Below are 27832 nucleotides of genomic sequence, written 5' to 3' on the forward strand. Positions count from 1 at the left end.
AGATCATATCTTCTGTGTTTGAAGAGCTCTTAAAGGTATCCAATGGAGGTTTTGACCACTAGTTGATGGAATTGGCACTATAGAGCACAGTAGAAGGAAAAGGGTCCGCAAAGATTGTGTATTGCGTGTTCTTCCAGCACGCCATGAGGACAGAGCTGAGGTAGAACAAAAAAGAGTGCACTGGAGATGTGTAAACATTGCCTTTGTGCTTCGATTTGATTGGTCTTCCTTGAAATCTAACAAGCTAACTGTCTGTCAATCAAAGGAGGTCATACTCATTACAACCTCGCCAACATCAAAAGTGAAACTGAAAATGGCGGAAATGCACTTTGCAAAGTTTACATGAGGTAGGACATGTATTCAGCTTGTAGACTATAGAACAACAATAGAAAACTGTCAGGTGAACAGAAATGTGAAAAAATCTGTCTGTTTACAAGAAAACTCTGTTGGATACCTTTTTAAGTTACAAATAATGATAAGTGGACTTTGTGTGCTAGCATCCCTTTTCAATCTGAAAGTAGCCAAAATAAATTATTTGTAGAGAGCATTCTGAAGCCTAAAATCATTACACTTTCCTACCCATTTTATGTGTATGCAAATATATATTATTACATTAATTAGATGGATGTATTGGCTGTCAATTTTGAAATGATGAGCTCAATATCATAGCAAATTGATGCTAATATTGCTACCACTCCCATTTCCATTAATGCAAGAGTTGGAATATGTGGTGTTGGTTTGATCCCCAGGTTCTGTTGATTCTTAGCAAGCTGAGAATGTTTTGTATTTTCTGTGTTAAGACATGTTGGATTTAAGGACACTGGTTATCATCAGGTTTCACAGGGTTGGGGGCAGGTGAGGTCTTCCCCTGCGTTTGACACCATTATCCATCAGTCCTCCTGGTCTATTCCACAGTGCATTCAATCTTTGTGGTTTATCCCACATTGCAATGGGACACAGTTTCCAGTCTAGTTAGAAACAAGTGAAAATACCAGAGCTATCACGTTTTACACATAAAACTGTTACTATCATTGACTTAGAGCCCAATATTGACTCATCACTGATCTATCAGTATCAGTGTGTATGCAACCGATATTGACCAGATATTTTTCATCTCTATGTCACTAACTCACTCATACAGTAATTCACTCACTCACTCACTCACTCACTCACTCACTCACTCACTCACTCACTCACTCACTCACTCACTCAGCAGTTCTGCCACTAGCTTTGCATCTATGACACTTTTATACGTTGTGTCCTTGTTACTGGTTGATTAGCTTTTAGGGGCTCTAGTGGACTAATTATTTGAGCTAGCGCAATGAGAATCCATAGATACCCGCCATATCATGCTAGCTCACCGGCAGCAAAGAGAGTAGATATTTATCCAAATTCATGTCAAATTTTGGAACCACTCTTCTTTACAGCCATACCAATTTACACACACACACACACACACACACACACACACACACACACATATATATATATATATATTAGGGCTGTCAATATTAACATGTTCATTTTTAAACCAAAAATTATGTCAATAAAATGAACGCATTTAATTACATTACCCTTTTTGACCCCGCCAGAGATCCCCTGAATGGCTAACATCATCATTATACATAGCTTCCGAACAGACTTTTGGATTAAACAGAAGCCGTGATTAATGGTCTTTCCCACCAAAGCAACACGTATTAAGTACATTGGTCAAGCTACGCTATGCTTGCTAATTATGCTAACATTGGGTAACGTATAAGTGTTGTTAACGGAGATTGGCTGATATATTGATATCAGATTTCTTTACTCCAAATATTGGTATCCACATCTTCCCCAAACATCCAGTATTGGGTTGGGCTCTACCATTGGCATTAGATGAGGTTAGGTCTAATGCATTGTAACATTACGATATTTGAGAGCATAGCTAGTATTGCTAGTATTAGCATTAGCTCAAATATTTAGTAGCTAATAGTAAAAGCAGTTATTGTTGTGGTTGTGTTACACGCTTTGGACTCTGGGAAGGCTGTGAAAAGTTAATGACGTCAAACATGGGGGGATACATTTTGAATACCAATGTACATCTAAGCAAAGCTTTTTCCCCCTTTCTTTTGTGAAATGCCTATTTTCTGATATTAGTATGAATGGAAGTAGCCTAGTTGGCCCCAGCCCTGTTTTTTGTGTCCCCTCTCCTCTCTTTCTCTTACTTTAGCTACATACTTGTATGTCTTCCCTCTAGTCTTCCTTGTTTTTCTGACTCAACCTTGTGCTTTTATTAACCCTTACCTGTTCAGCTACAAAGACTTGTCAACTCTGCTCACCTCCTGGTCAGGGAATATTAAATGAAGGATGAGTCACAACATGTCACATAACCCATAGTTTTAAGTGATACTGTTATAGAATATTTCCCCTGTTCTGACATGCTATGATTCTTCCTGATCTTAATCTCCTCGAACCTCCTCCGTCTCCTCTCTCTGACCCCTGCTCTGTTCAGCCCTGATGGTATGTTCTGTAGGAAGGAACCTTTGATATGTCCATATTTAGACGCCACAGTTCAAAGAGTTGAAATAAAGTGTCAAAACCATAGTACAGACAGATGTGGTGATTCTAGCCCACAGACATGTTGTTTGATTTTGTTGTCTTAATTGTTTGATTATCTTGCCGTCAATGACCCTTGCTTATTAGTCCATGACATATTGAGTGCCTAGGTTAGCCACACATCCTTGTGTATGTTAAGATCATGTTTAATCTTTTAAATGTTTTTTTTTATACTATAATAACAATACTTTTCTTAAAGATAGTTTATTGAGATACCGTAAGCAGGTGCTCCACAGTGGCTCTGCATCCAGGAAGGTTTTCTCAATGGCCACAGTATCTGGTGAAAACTAAGATAATAATTACACAATGATTTGACTATGCAACATGGAAACCCCTGGTCCAACTAATAGGCGAGGGAGTGTGGCTAACTTAGGCACTCTATTATTATGTGAATTGATTGTTGAAAATATGCTGCATAACCACTGGTGCTCTCTACCCTATTTGCCAATGGTTTTTACAGCTATAAAGAGTGTTTGGTGTGTACACTAAAAAGCTTCTGATTGGCGTAATTTACACCAAAATCAGACGGTCTTTGATCACAGCAAATTCAGGCCATCTTCATGCCAACGTTGATTTGACACTCCTTAGTGTGCTCCAAACCAAACTCTGCTCATTTCTCCTCAGTCTTTCCCTTACAGTTGCCAGCACCTGGGAAGAATCATGCCGCTATGCATATTACCCAGACCTGGGCAAAATTAGATTTGGACATAGTATTGAACACTTTAAAGTCCGACTGAAATTAAGTTTAGATGAACCCATGAACATGTTTTACTAACATATACATATTGAAGAAAGGTTTATAATTTATGTCAACATATTTTCTTTAAGGACCCCTTTGTTTAAATGGGAATGTTTAACTCGTAAATTAATATTCCAGAATATAGTTGAGAAGGAATAACAGTGATTTGATTTGGACTTTCACTGTTGATAGTTCTTTTTTTATGCTATTCCATCACTGGATACATCACTGGATACAGTTTCCACACTTTGTTTTCCCGCCGTCTTTTTTACAAATATTTGTAAATGTAGGATCTAATTTGATGATCCTCCAGTATAACATAATTGTTGATTGCCGTTTGAATAAGAACATCTTTCCAGCTTTTATTTTAGTCGGACTTTAACTATTTGAGGGTGTTTGGATCCATCATGCCAGATACTTTACTGTTCCAAAAGGACACATCCTTTGCAAGAAAGATCTTATAAATCAAGTGCCCAAAATGTATTCAACTATTGTTTTGCCCAAGTCTACACAGGACACTTGGCTCTGAGTGGCTTTTATAGTGATGTTCTGCCCTTGCAGCCTAAGGTCATTCCCAACGCTATATGTGGCATTTGCCAGAAGGGCAAAGAGGCCAACAAGAAAGGCAAGCCAGAGGCTCTCATTCACTGCTCCCAATGCGATAACAGTGGTAAGTTCAAACACTGATGTAAAGGATAATTCCTGCTTTCTAATGTGATAATTAGAAGGTTATTTGGCCTGAAAGTTAAAACCAGTCACAGAGCCGTACTGTTGCTTTTGGTCAGTATTAATTCATCATTGTGAAGAACACGGGCATTGTACCTTTTCCTAGAACTACGTTATGAAGTGACAGCGATCTTGCTTTGACTCTGCCTGAACCGGAACTACTTCCGAAGCAATTACTGTCACTTCATAAAGTAGTTCCAGGAAAAGGTACCTGTGTTCATTACTGTGATGAATTTGGCTGACCAAAGCAAACTGTCCAACTCTGTGACAATGGAGTTCTATGACTTGTGGATATGAGCTATAATGTGGTGTTGGCTGGATGGACCAAACTTGTAAATAGAAGAAATTCATTGTTGGTTTTGGTCTTTTCGTAGACTATGTTGACCAAAATGTTTTTATTACACCAGTTAATTCCTACAATATGCCTACAACAGGCTATGTTTTTGTGATGCTTGTGTGGTGATTACTAGAGATCCTCACAATGTCTTAACATTTCACATTGTGGTTTGTCAACTATTAGGCCAAATAACCATCTGAATATTACATGAAGAAAATTTTTAATAAAAAAAAAAACAGGTCCAGGAATGATCCTTTTAATGACGGGATAATCAATGTTTATTTCATTGTGTCTTAAGTAAACTGGAACACCTTACAACCTTAGAACCTTACAAGTGCACTTTATGTCTCAGACGAGCAGGCCTAACATTTTTAAGATCTCATTACTGTGTGAGCTAGTGATGTTTATGTTCATGGTTGAAGTGGCAGAGGTTGTGTACTTTCTGATAATGTAGACTATAACATTTGGTCACACTTTCAGTATTTGGACTGACTGTGCAACCACAACAGTACAAACCATAAGGCTGGGACATATCTTTTCAACAATTGTATAGCACTTCTTTAAATTCTTTGCAATCAAAGCTAATGCATCTCTTGTGTCCCCCTTGTAACATAACCAAAATGGCAATAATTCTGAAGAGCTTGTCTAGGCTTGTTAATCAAATCTAATAAGACGTCCAACCCTGGACAAATGGTGAGGAGTAAATTCCTTTCTCCAGTGTCTAAATATAATTTCAGACGTCCAAATCCTTACAGAAACCAGGCAAATTCCATAATATGTCCCCTTTAAAGTTGCAGTAGATAACTTTTTACCACTGGGTGAAAATCTCCAGCATATAGCTTGATTCTATACTATGATAAACACATCTGTAAACAGACGGAACATTTTCATACCAGTTTATCAGTGGATAATACCTATCCCATAGTAGGCCAATGGAAAGTGTTTTATATGTCAAACTAACAGTAGGATTCGATTGAAGTTGTTCTGAAACAAGAGTGATGTCTCTTCCCATTTCTTGTGTCTGTTATGTGTGAAGTATCTGTCTTACCTCTCTGTGTGCGTGTCGGCCTGACTGCATATGTGTCTGCACCTCCTTGCTTATGTGCATCTGCCTTTGTTTGTTTGTGTGTGCGTGCGAGTGTGTGTATATATGTGCATGCGTTTTGACTTCCTGTCCATTACCGTTATTGTGTCTGCATCAATGTACGTCTCTATGTACCAACCTGTGCATATATGTGTCCATGTTGCATGTGTGTCTGAATCTGTACGATGTCGACCCATTTCTTCCATTTATGTCTACATTTTCTTCTGTGTGTGTGTTTGTGTTTTGTCCACCTTCCTGTTCATTAGGGTTGGGTACCATTCACATTTAAACCGGTACCAGTTCCTGGAATTCTGTATCGGTACCCAACGATACCTTTTTCCAGTACTTAACTCTCTCTGTAATAACAAAAAAAAATTGTAAAAAAGAATATATACGGTATATATATTATATATATTAAAAGAAAACAAGTGTGTTGTAACACACCACACAAAATAAATTGCATGATCATGTATAATAATGTTTTTAAATGTTTAAATATCAACATTATCTGGCCATCCTCAGTAAATATTATCACCTTGTCTGGTCTTTCCAAAGACCCAAGAAAAGGCTCCCTCTTGTCGAGCATAATACACTCTTATACTAAACACGTAAAGGTACCGAAATTAGGTACCGATTGATCTAACGTGAATCGGCAATCGGTAGTACCGATGTAATTAGGTCGGTACCCTTAAAAGTAGAGTACGGTACCCGACCCTACTGTTTGTGTATGTCCGCATCTACCGACATATCCGCGTCCTCTTCTGTCTGTCTGTCTGTCTGTCTGTCTGTCTGTCTGTCTGTCTGTCTGTCTGTCTGTCTGTCTGTCTGTCTGTCTGTCTGTCTGTCTGTCTGTCTGTCTGTCTGTCTGTCTGTCTGTCTGTCTGTCTGTCTGTCTGTCTGTCTGTGTGTGTGTCTACATTTACCGGTACCTCTCTGTATGTCTGTCCGACCAACCCAGGTCACCCGTCGTGCCTGAAAATTAGTGAGGAGCTGGTGTGTGTGATCCACACGTACCGCTGGCAGTGTATGGAGTGCAAGACGTGCACCGTGTGCCAGCAGCCACACCACGAGGACGAGATGATGTTCTGTGACAAGTGCGACCGTGGCTACCACACGTTCTGCGTCGGCGTGGACTCCATCCCCATGGGTGCGTGGATTAACACATCGCCCGCCGGGCATTGTACCCATCTAATGCCCCTCTGCCAACGCTATAAGTCTATGGAGTGGCTCACCTTCTTTGCAGGGCTATAACTTTTTAAATTGTATTGCTATATTGACATTACTATGGCCCATTCAACATCGATTATCTATCGTTCAGGATGTGGGAACGTTATACTTTTTCATTCATACATTCATACAAAAATACCTTCTAGAATATAAATATGTTTTTATCGTTTTCTGCAGTAATTCCTAGAACGTGAGTTATAGGCCTAAACGCATATATAGATTATCGATTGCCGTTTCCCCCCTATACACGCTATATTAAAAAATTAAACTGTATATGATCGGTATACGTTATGCTTCATCATGCGTGGAGGAAGGGGGGGGGGGGGTGTCGTTTATAATTCCCAGATCATCAGTAAATGCTTTATGTAGTATGGGTGGATATATTGATCAGATGGTTTGCAAACAAGGAAACTCACAATTGGGTTGAAAACAACATTAGTGTCCTCTTACCGTGCGTCAAAGAGACTGGCGGTGAAAGATCCCAGGTATACGACGCCGATCGCCTAGGTCCATTTCCGGTTTGTATGTCGCAATAAGCGCCGAAATCATATCGATTATTACATTTAGAAAGCAATCCATTATGTACATTGTGTCTGTCGGAAGTCATGCAACTAGGTATATCTGACGGCCGGCTGAATTTAATCGATGCACAGCCCCCATATCCTGTAGGTGAGTGTAACTCGCCCGACCATCCACTCGCCCGACCAGAACTGACCCTTTACCCTAACCATAAATGCTACATGGATATATTGAACCACCTAATTCTAATTCTAACTCATGAAATAAGCTTTGGTGCAAAATGGTCTTGCAACCAAAAATGGCCTCACAAGTAATTTGGCCCATACACACACACACCTACCTACACTTACCTGAGTCTTCCACATATCCTTTTATGAAGTGAACTCCATTCCACAGGGTGAATGGACAGACAGACAGCCTCAACCCTTGCTTTGTGTCCATGTCTCTCCAGGTATCTGGGTCTGTGAGGTGTGTGATAAAGACTTCAGCACGACGCCTAAGAAGAAAGGAGGAGCCAGAACCCCCAAGAAGCCCAGATCAGCCCAGAAATGACCCAACATCAACTGACTCTTGGTTTCTGCTAGACCCCCCATCCATCCCCCCACTGCTATTATTGTCTATCCTAGTATCTCATAAACTACACATGGCTACATTTGTATGAGTGGGTGGAACATTGAACCTCATATTCTCAGAGACTTTCTTGGAGAAAGCCTCCCTTGAAAATGGTTACGAAGGCAACTTGTGGTTTTCAGGACTGTACTGGTGCTTTGTTATTTTAAGGGATAGTACTGGTGTCATCAATGTTTTCTTTTTGTTTGTTTATCCCCAGTGGACTAACAAAAACATTTTACCTACCCCTGGTAACTTACCCTGCTGTATCCAAAAATCCTTTATTTAAATATACTTAACAGCTCCCAGTATTTTGAAAATTCATCTAAAAAACGTCCCGGAGACTTTATTTTTCCATTCTTACATGTCATCTATCACAGTGACAATCATGCTCATAGTTAGATCTCATATATGTAGAATACTGGCTTGGAATTCATTTCAGAAAACATAATTTAGAGAAACTCTAAAATGCTTATGATAAAATCTTTGTTGCATGACGGTAGAAGCCAATCCTAAATCAGGCTTAATTGCTGGTAACCACGCTTTGGTAACTGCCACTTCCTTTCCTGAACTAAATTAAATTGCCACAATGCAAACATCAACAGCTAAAGTATTCCTATCATGGAATTTAGTTTCGGATTAAGCTGCACATTTGAACTTGTGTTGCGGTTAACTGGCGCCATGACGACAGGGCAGCTTAGACCTAAAATACTGACAAATAAACAGGCTGAAATGGTGAACAACAGTCGTTTATGTAAGATGACCATGATGAGAGCAGGAAAAACGTTATGCTGCTAGAGTGCTCCTTTTTAAGACATCTTGTGAGATATCCACCCTTCAGAGCCGAATAAGACCAACCAGAGATGACTCATTCATGCCAGTCGCCTAATTTCCTTGAAAACAACTCAAATGGTGCTTGTGATGATGAGTAATGAACGTAATGAGTTGACCCTACAAGTTTCCATACCACTTAAATGTCCAAAAATCAAAACTATTCCTTTAAAGGTATCCAACAGAGTGTTTTTTTGTAAACGGCTTGCTTTTGTTTGTATTTACATTTCCATCTAAATAGATCATCTTATGTTGTTCTATAGTCTACAAGCTGAAGAAAATTGCCTACCTCATATTTCCTAATTTTCTTTGTTCTTGAAATGTCAGTTTCGGTTTTGGAAAAGTTGTATTTTTGGCGAATTCCTAGGGAGATTGTGTAGACCAATCCAATTGAAGCACAGGGCATGTTTTTTGTGTTCTACGTCATGCTCGTGGCATCCTGAAGAACACATGATACACAAGTTTAGGGGACACCTTTTCTCCTACTGTGCACTATAGCGCCATTTTTATCAACTAGTGATCCAAAACTCCATGGCATTGGATACCTTTAACTTGATCTGTCAAATGTACATTCTTATTTAAACAAACTATTATTTCAGATAGACAAATGGTGCTTTTGTTCCTGTATTATGAAAATGATTACTTGATCCTGGCAAGTCTTATTAGGCTATGTTGTTGAATGGGGCTAGTGACAAACTAGAGGCTTGCTATCCAGGCTTCCTAGCTACAGCAGTTCACTGTTATTCTTGCTGGCTTAAAGTCAAGACTACTACATCAAGAGAGTGTCTCACTTTGCATATTTAGTTTATTGATGAATAAAGAGTTATGACCATCAAATGTCAATGGATCATCTTTAGTCTTGGAGACTGTGCAAGATGTGAGATAAAAGAAACGAATGCCTTTGGCAACACAACTATGCCCCAACTCTTCAGCTGGTGTTTCTTCAGTCACTTCAATGAGTATTTTGGCATTTTTGAAGTGTTAATTCGTTTTTTATGTTTTTTTATTGTATTACAATTAATTGTTTTGATCATGTACTGTATATATGGAATATATGCCACTAATAATGTCATTGTCACTGAATTCAGATTTTTTTTCAATAAAAGCTTTTTCAAAAGATGTTCTTCTCTGCAATGGTGTCATGAAATCAGGGCAATTCTTGGTTGCATCGAATGTGTGTTCACATAGTTCAGTGGTTCTCAAACTTTTTCACGTCAAGGACCCCAAATTGATGATCCCCATTGGATAAGATGTCACAGGGACCCCCACTGACAAGATATTTGATGTCACATGTGGTTTAATCCAGAATTACATAAATAGACTGTTTCACTGGAATTATGTTGCTAGGGAACAGTTTGGATCCACATGTATTTCCGATCAACTATTGCGTCAGCAAGCATGGTATTGTTTATTGCACTTTGTAACCATCTATATTCTATACTGTAAGTTAGGTGGAGAGATAACAGGGGAGATAGCAGACTAGTCATTCTTATACACTCACTGTACTAACTTCTAGTGAAAAATCTGTGAAATTAATTAATATATTAGTGAAATTAAATTAATTAATATTCCCTATTTTGGTGGGAACCCTCTCCAGTCCCCAAACTGACCTGTGGGTGGCGCTCTGTTCCCAGGGACAACTCGGTGCGGATGTTGTCACACTAGTGAGAGAAGAAGTGCTGGTCGCCATATTGCAGTGAGACAGCGAGTTTATCATTCTGACAACATCCAGCATATTGTGGACTCTGACTGTAACAAGAGAAACAATGCTTTCTGCACAAGTGTATGGAGACAATGGGAAAATGAAAGACTATCATTACACTGGCCCAGTGGAGCACCGGTTTTCGCCATATTCGTTCAATGGAGGGTAAATATGACAACACTGGCAAGCAGACGAGCTAACGTTAGCCGTGTTGTACTGTTGGCTCGCCGGTTAATCAATGGGTCGCTAACGTCACGTTTGTAGAGACAAAACAGCCGAGTTTCACTGTCAGATTAATGACCAAACGTTTCTCTTCAGTTAATAGTTAACAGTTAGTAAATCGGTGTTTAGCCAGATTAGAAATATAATGGATCTGCCATCCCATTTCTCTTCAGTTCTGCTAGCTAACTCTAGCCAAGGGGGTAGCTATATAACTAAAACTAGCTAACGTTAGCTCATGAGACAGCAGTGCTGGTAGCAGCTACTAAATTACCCCCTCCTGCCCGATGTTCTTTAATAAATTAATGTGCTCGTTTTAATCTGGTTCTCAGGACTGTACTTGCTGTTGCCGGAGAGGACTTTGCCATCGTAGCCTCAGACACCCGCCTCAGCGAAGGATATTCAATTCACACCCGCGACTCGCCGAAATGCTACAAGTTGTAAGTGATTGATTGAAAACTTTATTAACAGATTGCAGAAGGGTACAATACAGTACAGCTCAATACACACAATTGTTAACTCATTCTCCGCCACCACTTTGATTCGTCCTAATCCATTCTCTGCCAGCTCTATTTGTCTATGGAGATGTTTATCTACTTTGCAGGGCTATAACTTTTTAAATTGTATTGCTAAATTGACATTACTATGGCCCATTCAACATCGATTAGCTCAGGATGTAGGAAGGTTTTACTTTTTCATTCATACTAAAATACCATCCAGAGTATAAATATGTTTTTATCGTTTTCTGCTGTATTTCATAGAACGTGAGATATAGCCATTTATGCAAATGCATAAAAAAATTCAATTGTACAAGGTCCTATACGTCATGACTCATCATCTGCTGGTGACCGGAGGGGGGGGGGGGGTCGTTTATAATGCAATGACTGACGTTAAATGATTCATGTTGTATGGGTGATATATAGATTAGAGCAGTTTGTATGGTTAATAATAATCAAAAACGCTGAAACTCACAGCAGCTTCCTCTTACCTTTGGGTGATCAGCGTGGAGCAAAAAGATCGCTATTATGGGATGTTGATCTAGATCAGGGGTCCCCAACCTTTTTTGAACCAAGATCTACTTTTTAATTTACCACCTAGCTGAGAGCTACCAGCCAAAATTGTATATTGTAATCTGTCATTTGAGGCTTTATAAAAGCAGCATAATGAACACAAATCTGTCAGTGCCGAGTCCGACCTCACCTTAAATAACAAACGGCATTGCTTGTTGTAGTTAACAAGGAGAGGCAGAGTTGATTTTGGAAAAAGATTTTTTTTTTTTATATATATATAATCTAATTTTATGAATCGAGATCTACTTGAAATCAGCCCGCAATCTACCTGTGGGCACCACTGATCTAGATGAACCATTTCCGGGTTGTATAATACTATATGTCCAAATAACGTTGTTTATTGAGTTATGGCAACCGATCGATTATCCAGTGTGTCGAGATGGAGCCCCGGGAGCGATAGAGAGTGGAGGACAGAATAGGGGGACACCAAGCACTTTCGGCCCCACTTCCCCACGTCCGGTTTGGCCGATCGGCCACCAGGTGGCGATATTGAACCATTGGAGAGTTGAGTGGAGATCCACAGCACCCGTCAAGGATCCGTCGGTGAAATATGAATACCATGACAGAAATTTGAAATATTGATCTCGATGACGGCGTAATCCGTCATTGGCAGATTAAGCATGGCGAGGAATGACGGCTTAATCAGTCATTGGCGAAAAAAGGGTTAAGAGGATGCAGACTAGAGAAAGACTTGTTACTTGTTTACATTAGGGTCCCCCATTTTCAATTCATAACATTTATGACATACACAACGACATACAGGTATACAGTACTGTTACATCCAGACATTTATGACATACAAGATAGCTGTATACATTACAGAGACGGGTAACTAGTTCACAAAAAATACGACAACGACCCGCCTGGAGGCACTCAATATATTCCAATCTTCTCCCAAAACGCACCACGGACCCCGAGCGCCGCTATTTTTGGAGGTCCTCATCTTTGTGAGCCTTAGTTTGGCTCCTGTTTCCATCTGTGAGGTTGCCAACGAGCGGGTGTAGGGCTTCCTGGCCTTGTAGGTTGACAAATTCGGCACGGTCGCTGAACTTGGCGCTGCGCCGCTCTTTCCTTAGAAGCGCCTGGACCTTGCTTCTCCACCGCTTTCTCTGCTCTAACGGAAGCTTGGCTGCCGAGTCTGCCAGCTTACCCACCCTACAGTTCTACATATTAATAACCAAGCTGCCTATGAGGAAGCAAGGTACAAGAAGGAGACATCGGACATCGGATTGTGAGGGCCGACGATCCACTCCACTGGTCAAATTACTTACTCGTGAGTAGTACGTTCGTTGATGAAGAAAAGCAATGTCCACAGCCGCTCCAGTGCAAAGTAAAGATATCCAAATGGTTTATTTGCAAAGTCTCTCTTTACAGAAGTGGTCCTAAATCTACTTTCCTAAATATTCCTGTCACTCGTACAAATACTAATACAAGTGGCTCCTACCAGCTACAAGTACTAATACAGGCCACAAGTACTACTACAAGTTTATTTTTATTTTTTTACAGCCAATCTTTATTTCCATCTGATTGCATGGGGGGAAAAGACAGACACTAGTTCTTGTAACCACGGCTGGCCCTGCGACCACGAGCCATTTCGAATTTCCTGCCCTTGGAGCGCATGTAGGGCTTGGTGTGGCTGTGGGGGGTTCCAGGGGCTGTCCTGAATCCTAACATCATCAGTGACAGTTCCCACGATCACGGCGGTTCTGTTCTCACGACCAGCCAGTTTCATCTTGCGAATCAAGCGAGAGATGGAGAGGGGAGGCCTGTGGGTCCTGCTCATGAAGAGCCTTCTAAGGACCACCTTGTTGAAGGGAGCAGTGGAGCGACGGGCCAGGAACCTGTACAGCTTGACCAGGAGCCTCAGGTAGATGTCCTGGCTCTTTGGCTCTTTCCTGTGCACCTTGCGGTCCTTGTTGTGTCTGATGTCGACTCCCATCTTGGACTCAGGGCGCAAAGTCTCTTTACAGAAGTGGTCCTAAATCTACTTTCCTAAATATTCCTGTCACTCCTACAAATACTAATACAAGTGGCTCCTACCAGCTACAAGTACTAATACAGGCCACAAGTACTACTACTACTACAAGGTAAGAAAACTGTATTTTCCCAGTCTCAAATCACAGCCGACTCTACACATGAAAATTCCTTCGTTGGCTTCTGGCTTCAGTCCATGGGTGAGTCCATCCGTTCGGTCCCTTCAGCCTGGTCGAAGATGCAAAAAGACAGAACATAGAACCTTCTAGAATGTTTGTGGTGATGTCGGAATAGATCTTGCTAGAACATAAAACAGTACGGCCGTTGGGGTGGTCATAAGTAGCACTTTCTAGAACGTAAAACATTCTAGACCCACAGTATGACGTCATGATAGAAAGTTCTGGAACCTTCGTGATGTCAAATCCTCCTCTTGTGTTACCCAAACTGAAGATAATTTCTTTGTAGTTTTCATACTCCATATCTCAGGATAAAGGGCCATTCTCTCTAACGTTACAGACATTATGAATGGGAACAAACCATTTACACATTCAAAGTATACAACTATCTGTCGGATACTTGCAGTCCTTGTATTAAAAGCAAATACATCTGAGTTAAAAAGTACTTTTAGGGCTTGTGTCCATAGCCGACGTTTTATGAGTTGTCCGCTCCTTTCTGTCATTAATTTCTATGCTGGAGAAGCGACCGTTGCGCTGCTCTTCCCAGAGCCGCGCCTCACGTTTTATGAGCTCTCTGCGGCAGCGTTTTTGGTCGGAGCGCTCCCGGCTCATAAAGTTGAAACTAGCTGGCGCGAGCCTCAGAAAAACGCTCGGAGCTTTTTTTTTCTTCTTTTTTCAAAGCGGTCCGCTTTGAGTGGACACAGCCTTAGGCAAATTTTCTGAAAAGATGGCTCTGGCTTAAGAGGTTAAATAATAAGGAAACATACTAAGGAGTGGACTGTTTAAAGGAGTGGACTGCCTACCCCCTTTGGGGGTAAAAAAAAAGGACTATATATATTTTTTAGATGAACCGTTAATCACATTTATTTGTTAGACAGTAATCGTCATGAAATGTGATCACAGATAACAGTATTTCCCCTTATTCAATAACAATGCACTCTTAATTGAAAAACGACCTATAAGATTCCCTATATGGGAAGAGCAAGGCATACACTCATTAGGGGATGTTTTTAACAAACAGGGTTTTTGTAGTTATGGAGAAATATGCAAAAAGCTAGCTTATAATGGTAGTGTCTGGTTAGGAGCGAGGGATAATGGAGGTACTATCCAAAGAGGGGTCCGGGAGGGGGGGGTTCGAGCTGGAGCATATGTGTGTAGGTTTTTAGATAACAGGTATTAGGGGTATATCCTGTATAAGACATTGGTATAAATGGTAATTTCGTTGGATATACACTGTATATTAATGCTTGTGTATCTTATCGTGTGTTGTCATGTTTGTTTATGTGTGTTTATAAAAAAAAAAAAAAAAAAAATGAAGATAACAGTATTTCATCAGTGAAAAAGATGTCTCACTAGAGAATGGGCTGGAACTTGAACCTGTGTAGTCACATGAACATGTCCTGTGTGTTAACTTGTTAAGCCACCGCAAGGTTTGACTATGTCTTTCTAACTGTTCTTTCACAGGACAGACACGACAGTGATTGGCTGCAGTGGTTTCCATGGCGACTGTCTGACTCTGACCAAAATCATTGATGCCAGACTAAAGGTGAGCTCACCTGACTTGACACTGGTTTTGGACAATTAGGTCATTATCTATAAACCAGACCTGGGCATTGTACGGCCCGCGGGATGATTCTGACCGGCCTGCGAAAGACTACATGATGATGATTTTTTTTTTTTTTTTTTTTTTTTTTTTTTTTTTTCTTCTTCCATGTCAACGTTCACACACACAATATACGCTTACCTAGGATTTGACTTGATTCAACAACAAAGCAGTTGGGGCAAGCCGAAAACGGTCGAAAGTTTGTATTTTTTTTTTCACAACTGAGGTAGGTAGATTCAATTTTTAGAGACTAAAGTACAGAAAAAAGGTATTGATTCATAGGTACCGGTACCGTATCGGTTCAAATGTGAACGGTACCACCTACATTCACAACGTCAGCAAAACAAAGGAGATGATTGTGGACTTCAGGAGGTCGGGGGTCAAGGACTACAGCCCCCTCAGCATCGACGGGGCACCGGTTGAGAGAGTCAACAGCTTTAAGTACCTCGGAGCCTACATATCCGAGGACTTGACATGGACCACACACATTAACAGTGTTGTGAAGAAGGCACGACAACGCCTCTACTTCCTCAGGCGCCTAAGGAAGTTCCAAGTCAGCCAGAAGATCCTTAAGAACTTCTACTCATGTACAATAGAGAGCATCTTGACCGGCAACATCACCTCCTGGTTTGGGAATAGCACTGCACAAGACCAAAGCAGACTACAAAGAGTGACACGTTCAGCCGAACGCACAATTGGAGGGGGGCTCCCCACCCTCCAGAACATTTACTACAAGCGTTGCAAGGGCAAGGCTAAGAGAATCATTAAAGACTCCAGTCACCCGAACAACTGCCTCTTTGAACTGCTGCGGTCAGGCAAGCGATACAGGAGTCTCAAGGCGAGCACAGAAAGACTCAGAAGAAGCTTCTATCCCCAGGCCATCAGGCTGCTAAACGAACAATGAATGAACACTACACAACAACAACCACCAAACGCACATAGCACACACATCCACACGCACACACTCACTTTAAACAAACACACTGTAGCACCCACTCCACACACTTATAGCACACACCCACTTTAAACAAACACACTGTAGCACCCACTCCCCACACTTTATATTTATGGATGAAGGATTGCACTACAACTCGTACACCTTACTGTAAATTGTACCTAAAATTGTACCTCATCCCATTTCTGCTTTGCACTAGATAGTACTGTACATTAGTACACTGCATAGTATTGTGTATTGTATATTATATGGTAACTCAGAACATTGTACATATGTCTATACCGAACACTGTGACCTCATTTTCTTCTTCTAAATTCATGCTATATTATGTTATTATGTTATTTGATACTATCTTGTCTAGCACAGTCTCTGGAGCGTAACAGTAAGAAGCATTTTGTATGAAAGTATTCTGTACTTCTGTATGACAACTATTAAAGAACTTGAACTTGAACTTGAACCCATCCCTACTGAACACACAACTGCAGGGCAAGGGCATTTTTGCTCATGAAATGCATAGCCATGTGAAAGCCTTCATGACAAAGTTGCAATTAATTTCAAGGCAACTAGGCAGCAACAATCTCAAACACATGAAAACCCTGAAAGAAGTCAAGGCGTTTTCAAGATTTCAAAAAGGTTGAGGATGAAATGCAGCTGGTTTCCTCTCCCTTTACCTGCAGTGTTGATAGCTGTTCAGCTTGAACTCATTGACCTGCAGTCTGATTCACTACTGAAAGAGCACTTTAAGTCAGCATCACTGCTAGAGTTCTACTCTGCTCTCAAGGAGGAACTTTCCAAACGTGAGGAGACATGCTCAGAAGATGTTGGTTCTCTTTGGATCCACCTACATTCACAATTCTCAGTCATGCCGTTTACAAAGTCCAGGTACAGATCCTCTCTCACGGATGAACATCTGGCAGCTGTGCTTCGCATCTCCACCTCAGACATGCAACCTGACTTTGATGGACTTGTTAAAGCTCAACAGAGACTGGATTTCTCACACTGAATGAAAAAAAAAAAAAAAAGAACTGAAGAACACTAAAATGCGGAAATATAACAAGTGAAATGGGACACTTGATATTTTTTTTTCTTTTTTTTGCACAGTTCTGAAAACATTAAATGTTTAATATAGGCATGCAAAGTAAAAAAGGCTACAAAACTGGGACACTTTTCTTTACACAGTTCAGTGACATGTCTTGTTTATTTTTGCTATAAGATGATGTGATGTCTTTAGAAAGCTAAGAAAATCCTTGTTTCAATAGTATATGAAACTCAAAATGCCCTTTGTTATTAATGTTTCACATTTTGTTATCATTTTGGAAATAAATTCTATTTGAATAAATGATATTTTTGAAAGCTAACCTCACCTTTTAATTGCCAAATAATAACATACACTCTTACCAGGGGTCAAAACAATGCCATTTACTGCTTTTTATATAGAAATTAAATGTATATTATGCATAATTGAGTTTGGAATTTTGGCCCAGCCCTCCAACATATTTTCAGTTGCTCATTCGGCCCCCTGGGAAAAATAATTGCCCACCCCTGCTATAAACAGACACCTAGACAGCTATTCCCATAAGCTGGAAATCAGACTTGAATTTGGTCCATTGGAAATTACTTTGTCGGCACATACAAATTTAGTTTTAACTGTTGCATCCAAACAAGTTGTATCTAAATGTTGGGCTTACAGCTCTGGATCAGAAAATGTACCCATATATCTCAGTTAAATCACCATGGGTTATGTCGTAGTGTCCTCATATCTCAGTAAAATCACCATGGGTTCTGTCATAGTGTCCTCATATCTCAGTAAAATCACCATGGGTACTGTCGGTGTCCTCATATCTCAGTAAAATCACCATGGGTTCTGTCTAGGGATGGGAATCGCCAGAGACCTCACGATACGCTACTATCGCGATACTTGCGATACGATAGGGCTGGGCGATATGACCAAAAACGTTATCGCGATAAAATTATAAAATTATTTTCATATAGTTCAAGTTCTTTAATAGTTGTCATACAGAAGTACAGAATACTTTCATACAAAATGCTTCTTACTGTTACGCTCCAGAGACTGTGCTAGACAAGATAGTATCAAATAACATAATAACATAATATAGCATGAATTTAGAAGAAGAAAATGAGGTCACAGTGTTCGGTATAGACATATGTACAATGTTCTGAGTTACCATATAATATACAATACACAATACTATGCAGTGTACTAATGTACAGTACTATCTAGTGCAAAGCAGAAATGGGATGAGGTACAATTTTAGGTACAATTTACAGTAAGGTGTACGAGTTGTAGTGCAATCCTTCATCCATAAATATAAAGTGTGGGGAGTGGGTGCTACAGTGTGTTTGTTTAAAGTGGGTGTGTGCTATAAAGTGTGTGGAGTGGGTGCTACAGTGTGTTTGTTTAAAGTGGGTGTGTGCGTGTGGATGTGTGTGCTATGTGCGTTTGGTGGTTGTTGTTGTGTAGTGTTCATTCATTGTTCGTTTAGCAGCCTGATGGCCTGGGGATAGAAGCTTCTTCTGAGTCTTTCTGTGCTCGCCTTGAGACTCCGGTATCGCTTGCCTGACCGCAGCAGTTCAAAGAGGCAGTTGTTCGGGTGACTGGAGTCTTTAATGATTCTCTTAGCCTTGCCCTTGCAACGCTTGTAGTAAATGTTCTGGAGGGTGGGGAGCCCCCCTCCAATTGTGCGTTCGGCTGAACGTGTCACTCTTTGTAGTCTGCTTCGGTCTTGTGCAGTGCTATTCCCAAACCAGGAGGTGATGTTGCCGGTCAAGATGCTCTCTATTGTACATGAGTAGAAGTTCTTAAGGATCTTCTGGCTGACTTGGAACTTCCTTAGGCGCCTGAGGAAGTAGAGGCGTTGTCGTGCCTTCTTCACAACACTGTCAATGTGTGTGGTCCATGTCAAGTCCTCGTATATGTAGGCTCCGAGGTACTTGAAGCTGTTGACTCTCTCAACCGGTGCCCCGTCGATGCTGAGGGGGCTGTAGTCCTTGACCCCCGACCTCCTGAAGTCCACAATCATCTCCTTTGTTTTGCTGACGTTCAGGGAGAGGCTGTTTTCCTGGCACCATCCCGCCAGGACCTTGACCTCTTCCAGGTAGGCCCTCTCGTCGTTGGCAGAGATCAGGCCCACCACCACTGTGTCGTCAGCAAATTTGACGATTGTATTGCTACTCCGCTGAGCCACACAGTCGTGTGTGTACAGGGAGTAGAGGAGGGGACTCAGAACACAGCCCTGGGGGGCCCCTATGTTGAGGGTGATGGATGAGGAGGTGCAGTTGCCTGCTCTCACCACCTGGGGTCTGCCAGTCAGGAAGTCCAAGACCCACTGGCAGAGGTCATAGCCCAAGCCCAGGTCCCTGAGCTTGGCTATGAGTATGGAGGGGACTATGGTATTGAATGCCGAGCTGTAGTCGATGAATAGCATTCTCACATAGTTCCCCTGCCTCTTGTCCAGGTGTGATGCTGCTGTGTGCAGCACATGGGATATGGCGTCCTCCGTGGACCTGTTGGGGCGGTATGCAAATTGCAGGGGGTCCATGTTGATTGGGAGGGAGGAGCAGATGTAGCCCTTTACTAGCTTCTCAAAGCACTTCATGGCTATGGAGGTGAGAGCTACAGGGCGGTAGTCGTTGAGGCAAGCAGGCTTGGATTTTTTGGGTACAGGGATAATAGTGGACTTCTTCAGGCAGGTGGGGATGACGGCCTGTTCTAAGGACAGGTTAAATATGTCGGTGAATACTGGCATATAATTCGATATCGATAATTATCGTCGATATAATGTCTGTCAAGTTTAATTAACTTCTTATGCTGCTGCGAATGTCTCGAGTCGAGTTGATGTCGTCATCAGTCCGCGCACGTTAGCAGTTAGCCGACAAGCGGAGTATCTCATGAGACAATGTAATAAATATGACACTAAAATACTCTCTTCCGCCACAATATATTGAAACGACGTCCACTGTATACCCCACACTACTATAAACATGGCCTCAGAATTCACGCCACACACATACTCGGCACGTAAATATATAAAACAGCGCAGTGCAAGCTAGTTATCCTAGCCAGCCTGTTGTTTCTAAGCGAATGTCTCGAGTCGAGTTGATGTCGTCATCAGTCCGCGCACGTTAGCAGTTAGCCGACAAGCGGAGTATCTCATGAGACAATGTAATAAATATGACACTAAAATACTCTCTTCCGCCACAATATATTGAAACGACGTCCACTGTATACCCCACACTACTATAAACATGGCCTCAGAATTCACGCCACACACAATTCACGCCACACACATACTCGGCACGTAAATATATAAAACAGCACAGTGCAAGCTAGTTATCCTAGCCAGCCTGTTGTTTCTAAGCGAATGTCTCGAGTCGAGTTGATGTCGTCATCAGTCCGCGCACGTTAGCAGTTAGCCGACAAGCGGAGTATCTCATGAGACAATGTAATAAATATGACACTAAAATACTCTCTTCTGCCACAATATATTGAAACGACGTCCACTGTATACCCCACACTACTATAAACGTGGCCTCAGAATTCACGCCACACACATACTCGGCACGTAAATATATAAAACAGCGCCGTGCAAGCTAATTAGCCTAGCAAGCCTTGTTGTTGAGGGAGTCCTACCTCTGGGTCTCCTTCCGGGTCTCCTTCGCTCTCGGCCATCTCCTTCACTGATTGGTTGTTAGTGCGTGCTCATATCCAAGCTTGGAAAATCGATATATCGAAACTTTGCGACCACGTTTCATGTTTATTTCGAGGAAATAATTTATCGCGATAGTTATCGTTTTATCGCCCAGCCCTACGATACGATAGTATTGCGATACTAAATATATCATATTAACACTTTCAGCGCCCACCACGTGATGACACGTGTTATCAGCCCGCCCCCTGAATGCCCACCACGACAATTAGCGTGTTATTTTTTTATTAGCGATCTGAATTCATATTTCATCAACCGAGTCTCCCGTTGGTAAACTAGCCCCATCAGGAGCTCAGATGTGAAAAAAGCGCCCCCTATCGTCTCTCCCAGATGGTAATGCACCCTTTTGGAATGGACTCAATGAAATTGGATGAGAAAAGAAAAATCCGGAATCCACATTTTACTTCTCAGGCATGTAACCCGAGCCGATCGGATTCATTGTGGACCATCAGAGCAGCGTGGAATATGTGTTTACAGTATGTAGCGTTGGATCAATAAAAGCGATCGATTTTTGGAATGGCGATCAGGAATTGAAATGATCTTTTTGGAGAAGATCTGAGGTAAGGAATCTATTTTACAAGTCTTGGGAGTTGTATTTGCTGAGCTCTCAGCGTTCGCCCTATGTGTGTGCTTTGAGGAGAATAGATTTTTCAGATCGCCTATATAGCGTGCATACGTACACATATACTATCGATAATCTAGCGTTTATTTGAAAATGATTCATAAATAGGCCGAAAAATGACCGTTCTAGAATATTCCAGTAAACGGCGTTTATCATGGAATCTTTTTTATTTCCTTTGAAAACGAGGGCTTTTCAAAATGCTATAAAACGAAAATGAACCGATAAAAAAACAATCCGCTTCCACAATGTTGACTGGAAAACGAGTCATTGATAAGCGACGGGCAGATTAGACACATAGCCATAATTTTAAAGATGGATTAGGCGTTATTAACGCTAACATTGAAGTGGATGGTGGGCATTCAAGCACTAAATCGTGCGTCCCCTGCTGCCACTGAAAGTGTTAATATTGCGATAGTTTCTTTTTTTTTTTCAAATTTAATTTATTACCCTTTTCAACTGCAAAGTAAAACTGTCAACATGTTTTATCTAATAAAATAAAGTTCAGTCTGTTCATCTCACTTCAATAATCTTTATTGCAGAACATGGTATTTTCTCAAGCAGACCGATTAAACACTGTAATCTGTGTTGCATGTACCTGACGAACTGAACTGTTTGTAATACAGTCATATTCCAACTTAACTGAATGCACATGTGTGTGGACTACTGTACTATTACAGGTATTGAAATGAACAATGCACCTCCTTATACAAATTTTTTCTTTTCTTTTATGAATAATTAAATATCGATACTTGGCGTCCCTGTATCGATACAGTATCGCCACGCAAAGTATTGCGATACTACTACGTATCGATTCCCCCCCCCACCCCTAGTTCTGTCATAGTGTCCTAGGAGTCGTTTAATTATTTATCGTCTATGAAGCAGCTCCAGGATCTAGTCTATTTACCTCAAGAGTCTTGTCTCTGGTGTTCAGCAACATTGAAACCGGGAAACACATTTGTGTGTATATGCAGGCTATATAGTGCATTTTTAGAAGGCGTTTTAGGTCTAAATGGGTTAAGGAGAGACTTGTTCATATTCACAAATTGAAACTAAGCTGTACAACATTATAATAATAACATGCATTCTATTTGAGGGTGGATTTCCCCCTTTAAGAACCTTTTAAAAACATTCTATTCAGATGTAATTATGTTCAGGTCTGGTAGTTTATCTCTTACCCTCCCTCGTGTCCTAGATGTACAAGCACTCCAACAACAAAACGATGAGCAGCGGGGCCATAGCAGCCATGCTGTCCACCATCCTGTACGGCAGGCGCTTCTTCCCTTACTACGTCTACAACATCATCGGAGGTCTGGATGAAGAGGGTAAGAACTTCCTTCATCCCTGGGAACATGGGAAGGGGGTGTTAAACCAAAGCTATGATTCAAATCACAAGGGTGATTCTACACACATGCTGTGGTTGTTCTATGCAACTGTGACTGGAATGGAGGCTAGAAAACTACAAATCATCAAACAAAAAGTTTTCCATATTTTAATTCAGATTTCCTATTTGTTAATATATATACGGTAGGTCTATCTTTGTTTTCATGGATATTTGTTTTTAAACTGGTAACTTATTGAATTGAAGATCATTTTGAATACCTTTTTTAAATTGGGCTGTTTTATCAAGTTAACGACGACAACTGGGTTGAGCAAGTGAAGAAGACATGCTTAAACTGAGGCAGCATTACGATGACTGGAGGAGAGCAGACCTTCACTGAACTGGAGACATCGTTCCCTTTATTTCTTCAGTTTTCCTTGAGTTGGGCCTACTACACTTGAACATATTTGAGATAAATAGTCTGCTCTCCTCTGGGTGATGTCATCCAGTGGAGTTTATTTGGGGGGGGGGGGCAGGCAGGCAGGCAATGTGGCTGAGCTCTCCAGACACAGTGACTCTGTTTTGTTGTTATGTTGTGTTAATATTAATACTGTTGTCATAATTCTGTCCAGGTAAGGGAGCAGTGTACAGCTTTGACCCAGTGGGCTCCTACCAGAGGGACACTTACAAGGCCGGCGGATCGGCCAGCGCTATGCTGCAGCCACTGTTGGACAACCAGGTACACACACACACTAGCCAGCGCTATACTACAGCTGCTACTGTTGGACAACCAGGTACACACACGCACTAGAAGCGCTATACTGCAGCCACTGTTGGACAACCAGGTACACACGCACACTAGCCAGTGCTATGCTGCAGCCACTGTTGGACAACCAGGTACACACACGCACTAGAAGCGCTATACTGCAGCCACTGTTGGACAACCAGGTACACACACACTAGCCAGCGCTATGCTGCAGCCACTGTTGGACAACCAGGTACACACACACTAGCCTGCGCTATGCTGCAGCCACTGTTGGACAACCAGGTACACACACACTAGCCTGCGCTATGCTGCAGCCACTGTTGGACAACCAGGTACACACACACTAGCCTGCGCTATGCTGCAGCCACTGTTGGACAACCAGGTACACACACACTAGCCTGCGCTATGCTGCAGCCACTGTTGGACAACCAGGTACACACACACTAGCCTGCGCTATGCTGCAGCCACTGTTGGACAACCAGGTACACACACACTAGCCTGCGCTATGCTGCAGCCACTGTTGGACAACCAGGTACACACACACTAGCCTGCGCTATGATGCCTTTGCTGTCTTGTTAAGTCCAATGTCTCATTGAAATTATTCACTTGTGTTTGCTAATTTCGTGATTTTTAAAAACGTTAACTGGGTGTGGCTCTTAAGTTCAATTCAACACAACTCATTACAGATGTTGTTCACAGCACATCTGCTCCCTGATTGGTGTTGGCTCTTGCAAGCAGGGCGAGTCTCAACCCTCTAAAGTCGCCTGTCGCACCCATGCGGCACTAGACATGTTTTGCAAAACATTCAATATCTTTGGAACCGTTTGTGATAAAGCTTCAGAGAGAGAGAGTGAGATACATCCTGGCTTTAGGCAGAATAAAGTGGTTTAAGAAGTTATTTATATATATATATTTTTTTTTAAACCTTTATTTTACCAGGCTTGAGATCAATGATCTCTTTTTCGAGCAAGACTTGGCCAAAATGGCAGCAAAACAAAAACAAACATACAAATACACAAAACACAGACAGAGACATAAAAGGCAAAGTGGGGCAAGGGAATACATTTGCAGGCATTAAAGTGTTCCGTCTTCAGACGGATTTCCGTCAATTTGATTCGGAGTCGTGACGGATTAATATGATTTGTAGACAGAACAACATAAGCACCCGCCAAGCGCCAATGGCGGGCAGGTTTTAGGTTTGGCGAGTGACATTTGCGAGGTCTGAGAGGTCTGTCCGCCACATGGCGGGTAACAAAATAGTCATGTAAAATAATTAAACGGCGTGTGTTTTGGTTTTACGACAGTCTCCTTTTTTTGCAGCCTTGCGCGAATATCTCCTTGTTTACCGACGTCACATCCACCACCTGCTTATGTACCTGCTTGCACTGTAACGTTACGCACGCCTGCTATACCGATTAGCTAATGTTAGCTTAATAGCGTTAAATGGAAGGAGTAAGCACATCGTCTCATACTGGTTTCATAATACAACGTTTCCGAATGGACGTTTGGATTAAACAAAGTGTATGCAGTGATGCTTTCCCAGCGGAACACAAGCTGCTTAACATTACAGGTATGTGTCATGCACGTTAACGCAGCTAACGTTAAGGTAGCAGGAGCCGGCCCGTCGGCCAACAAAGTTGTTTCAACAAATGTATTCACAAAATGGATTATCATTCAAACGTTATTGAAGCCTCCCGTGACCACTAAGTAGGTACTACTACTCAACCATTTGGCCAAACCTTGTTGGCGTGCATCACAGTCACGAAAGGGGCTATGAAAATGGGGGACCCTGATGTAAACAAGACAAACGTCTTTCTCTGGTCTGCCTCTCCTTAACAATTGTGTGTATTGAGCCGTACTGTATTGTACCCATTCTGCAATCTGTTAAATAAAGTCTTCATTCAATCGCTATGTGCCTAAAGTCAAGACTCTACACAGTACTGAACTAGAAAAAACCTGAGAGTAAGTCAAGTATGCTGGAGTGAGGCGCAGACGGAAGTGGCCTTAAAATACCAGAGGGGGGTGAATGAATGAGAACTTTATTTACCTGATTGCAGAATGAGTACAATACAGTACGGCTCAATACACACAATTGTTAAGGGGATGCAGACCAGAGAAAGACGTTTGTCTTGTTTATATCCGGGTCCCCCATTTTCAATTCAGTGACATTTATGACATACAGTACACAACATACATGACATCATGACATTTATGGCATAGGGACATGCATGACATACAGGTATATAGTACTGTTACATTTGTGACATATACGATATGCAAATATACAGTACTGTTACCCATAGATCCTAACAGAGAATATATACATATGATGGGGAGGAGACTGTACATTAGGAGATTGTACACAAAGTGACGTCAGACTACACCTCCCTATTTAGGAGCAAATTGTTTGCATGATTAAAAACGATGGTTCAAACATCCGTTTGAAAAACCCTGGCGAATGTTCGAATCCCAAAAACAGGCTTCGGGACAGCTCTAACTGGAGCTGAGTTGAATGTGTTAAAATAGACATAAAAAAGTGAAGGATTGGACTTTGTGAGCTAACTGTAATACAATGTTATTACTTTGGGTCTTTGAAAAGCGCTATATACAAAATAATTTTTTTTTTTTTTTTTTTTTTTTACATAATTTACATAACATCTTAAGAAATTACTAATGTGTATGGGAACTGACAAAAAAGGTAATGGTAAAGGTAACGCTTAAAATGGTAACTATACACAATACTGAATTTGAACTAGACACAATACTGAAAAGTTACAGTATGTAGATTTATTTATTTGTATGACAAAGTCAGTCAACCCTTGCAATCAGTTTCATTTAATGAATTGAAAACAGCATTGATATTACGTAAAAGCAAACTGGCAATGGAAAGGTGTTCAAAAATGATCTAGTTCCCTTAAAACGCTAACACTATTAAATAAAAATATATAGTGGAGGTTAAAATAAGAATATGACTTGGCCTAAAAAAAAAAAGGTTCAGTCAGGAGATTTTTTTTTGCTTTAATTCCTGCATTTGAGCTGCAGCAAACAAGATTGAATGGGATTGGGGGAGATTGGAGGGTAGGGTAAAAAGGTAGAAAGAGGATGGAAGGTGAGGCTTTGCATTTCAAACGTGATTAGTTAATTAATTGCACACTAGTTAGATGACATGTTGCGTATGACTTTGAAAGTCTGCCATTTCCACTTCAGATAAGTAGTGATGCGTCGGTCATGAATATGCTAATCGAGGACATTTCATGGTCGACGTGGTGCTTCCTTACACTCTACTGATAATCACTCTTTCTCATGAATGATACCTTTCCACTCCTGGTCATATGAGACCTCATGTTCTTCTTATCTCTCTCTCTCCCCTTCCTCACTCCCCTCAGATCGGCTTCAAGAACATGGGTGATGTGCCGCAGGTTCCTCTGACCCTGGAAAAGGCCACCCAGCTCGTCAAGGACGTCTTCATCTCGGCCGCGGAGAGGGACGTCTACACCGGCGACGCCCTCCGCATCTGCATTGTCACCAAGGATGGCATCAAGGAGGAGACCGTCCCCCTGAGGAAGGACTGATTCCCTCCTCTGCTCTCCTCCTTAACCTGTTACTCCCAGACATGGGTCCATATACAGAACATGGCTCCCTGACAAGTGATCTTGGAGCAGTAGTCCTGTTATGTAATGTATAATGCATATATGGACCCTGGGCAACAAGTAGCTGAAGATGTTTAATATGTTTAATGAAACGAGCACTTGGTTGAAGTTTTCTCTCAAATGATGAAACGCATTTAATTACTTGATATTCTGCTAATATTTTCAGACGTTTCTTGCCCAGGTCTGTCCCGCATTCCCCTCCTCTCCTGGCCTTGTCTAGCTTCTGCCTCTGTTTGGATTTTCATTATTTTTGGAAGGAGAACTCATCTCCTGAAAGTCTTTTTACATTCTTATTAAAGAAAAAAAAAGTTGGTTGAAGATGTTTTTTTTCTTTTTTTTTCTCTGTCTGCTATGCAAGATATCTTATGCAAAGTGAAAAGAAA

At 41.3% G+C, this 27832-nt stretch overlaps 2 protein-coding genes and 1 pseudogene across 3 annotated transcripts in view; 2 read left to right on the forward strand and 1 right to left on the reverse strand.

Moving 5' to 3' along the window:
- phf10 (PHD finger protein 10) overlaps positions 1-9786 on the forward strand; it is a 43977-nt gene extending 34191 nt beyond the window's left edge. Inside the window, exons 10-12 of the mRNA XM_084307704.1 lie at positions 3896-4004; positions 6440-6628; positions 7679-9786. Of these exons, the coding sequence (XP_084163830.1) occupies positions 3896-4004; positions 6440-6628; positions 7679-7779 (399 nt within the window). The 3' untranslated portion in view covers positions 7780-9786. The remainder of the gene's footprint in view (positions 1-3895; positions 4005-6439; positions 6629-7678) is intronic.
- Positions 9787-10340: 554 nt separating this feature from the next.
- On the forward strand, positions 10341-27761 carry psmb1 (proteasome 20S subunit beta 1). The gene is made up of 6 exons (XM_084307927.1): positions 10341-10534; positions 10921-11028; positions 15273-15354; positions 22908-23037; positions 23666-23772; positions 27186-27761. The coding sequence occupies exons 1-6, from the start codon at positions 10434-10436 to the stop codon at positions 27369-27371; spliced, it is 714 nt and encodes a 237-aa protein (XP_084164053.1). The 5' UTR covers positions 10341-10433; the 3' UTR covers positions 27372-27761.
- On the reverse strand, positions 13168-13606 carry LOC311248969 (large ribosomal subunit protein eL18-like; annotated as a pseudogene). The gene has a single exon. The product of its transcript is annotated as a large ribosomal subunit protein eL18-like (transcript).
- Positions 27762-27832: the final 71 nt, after the last annotated feature.

The sequence above is a fragment of the Notolepis coatsorum genome (genome assembly GCF_963971535.1).
Source record: "Notolepis coatsorum genome assembly, chromosome: 2".
Lineage (NCBI taxonomy): Eukaryota > Metazoa > Chordata > Actinopteri > Aulopiformes > Paralepididae > Notolepis > Notolepis coatsorum.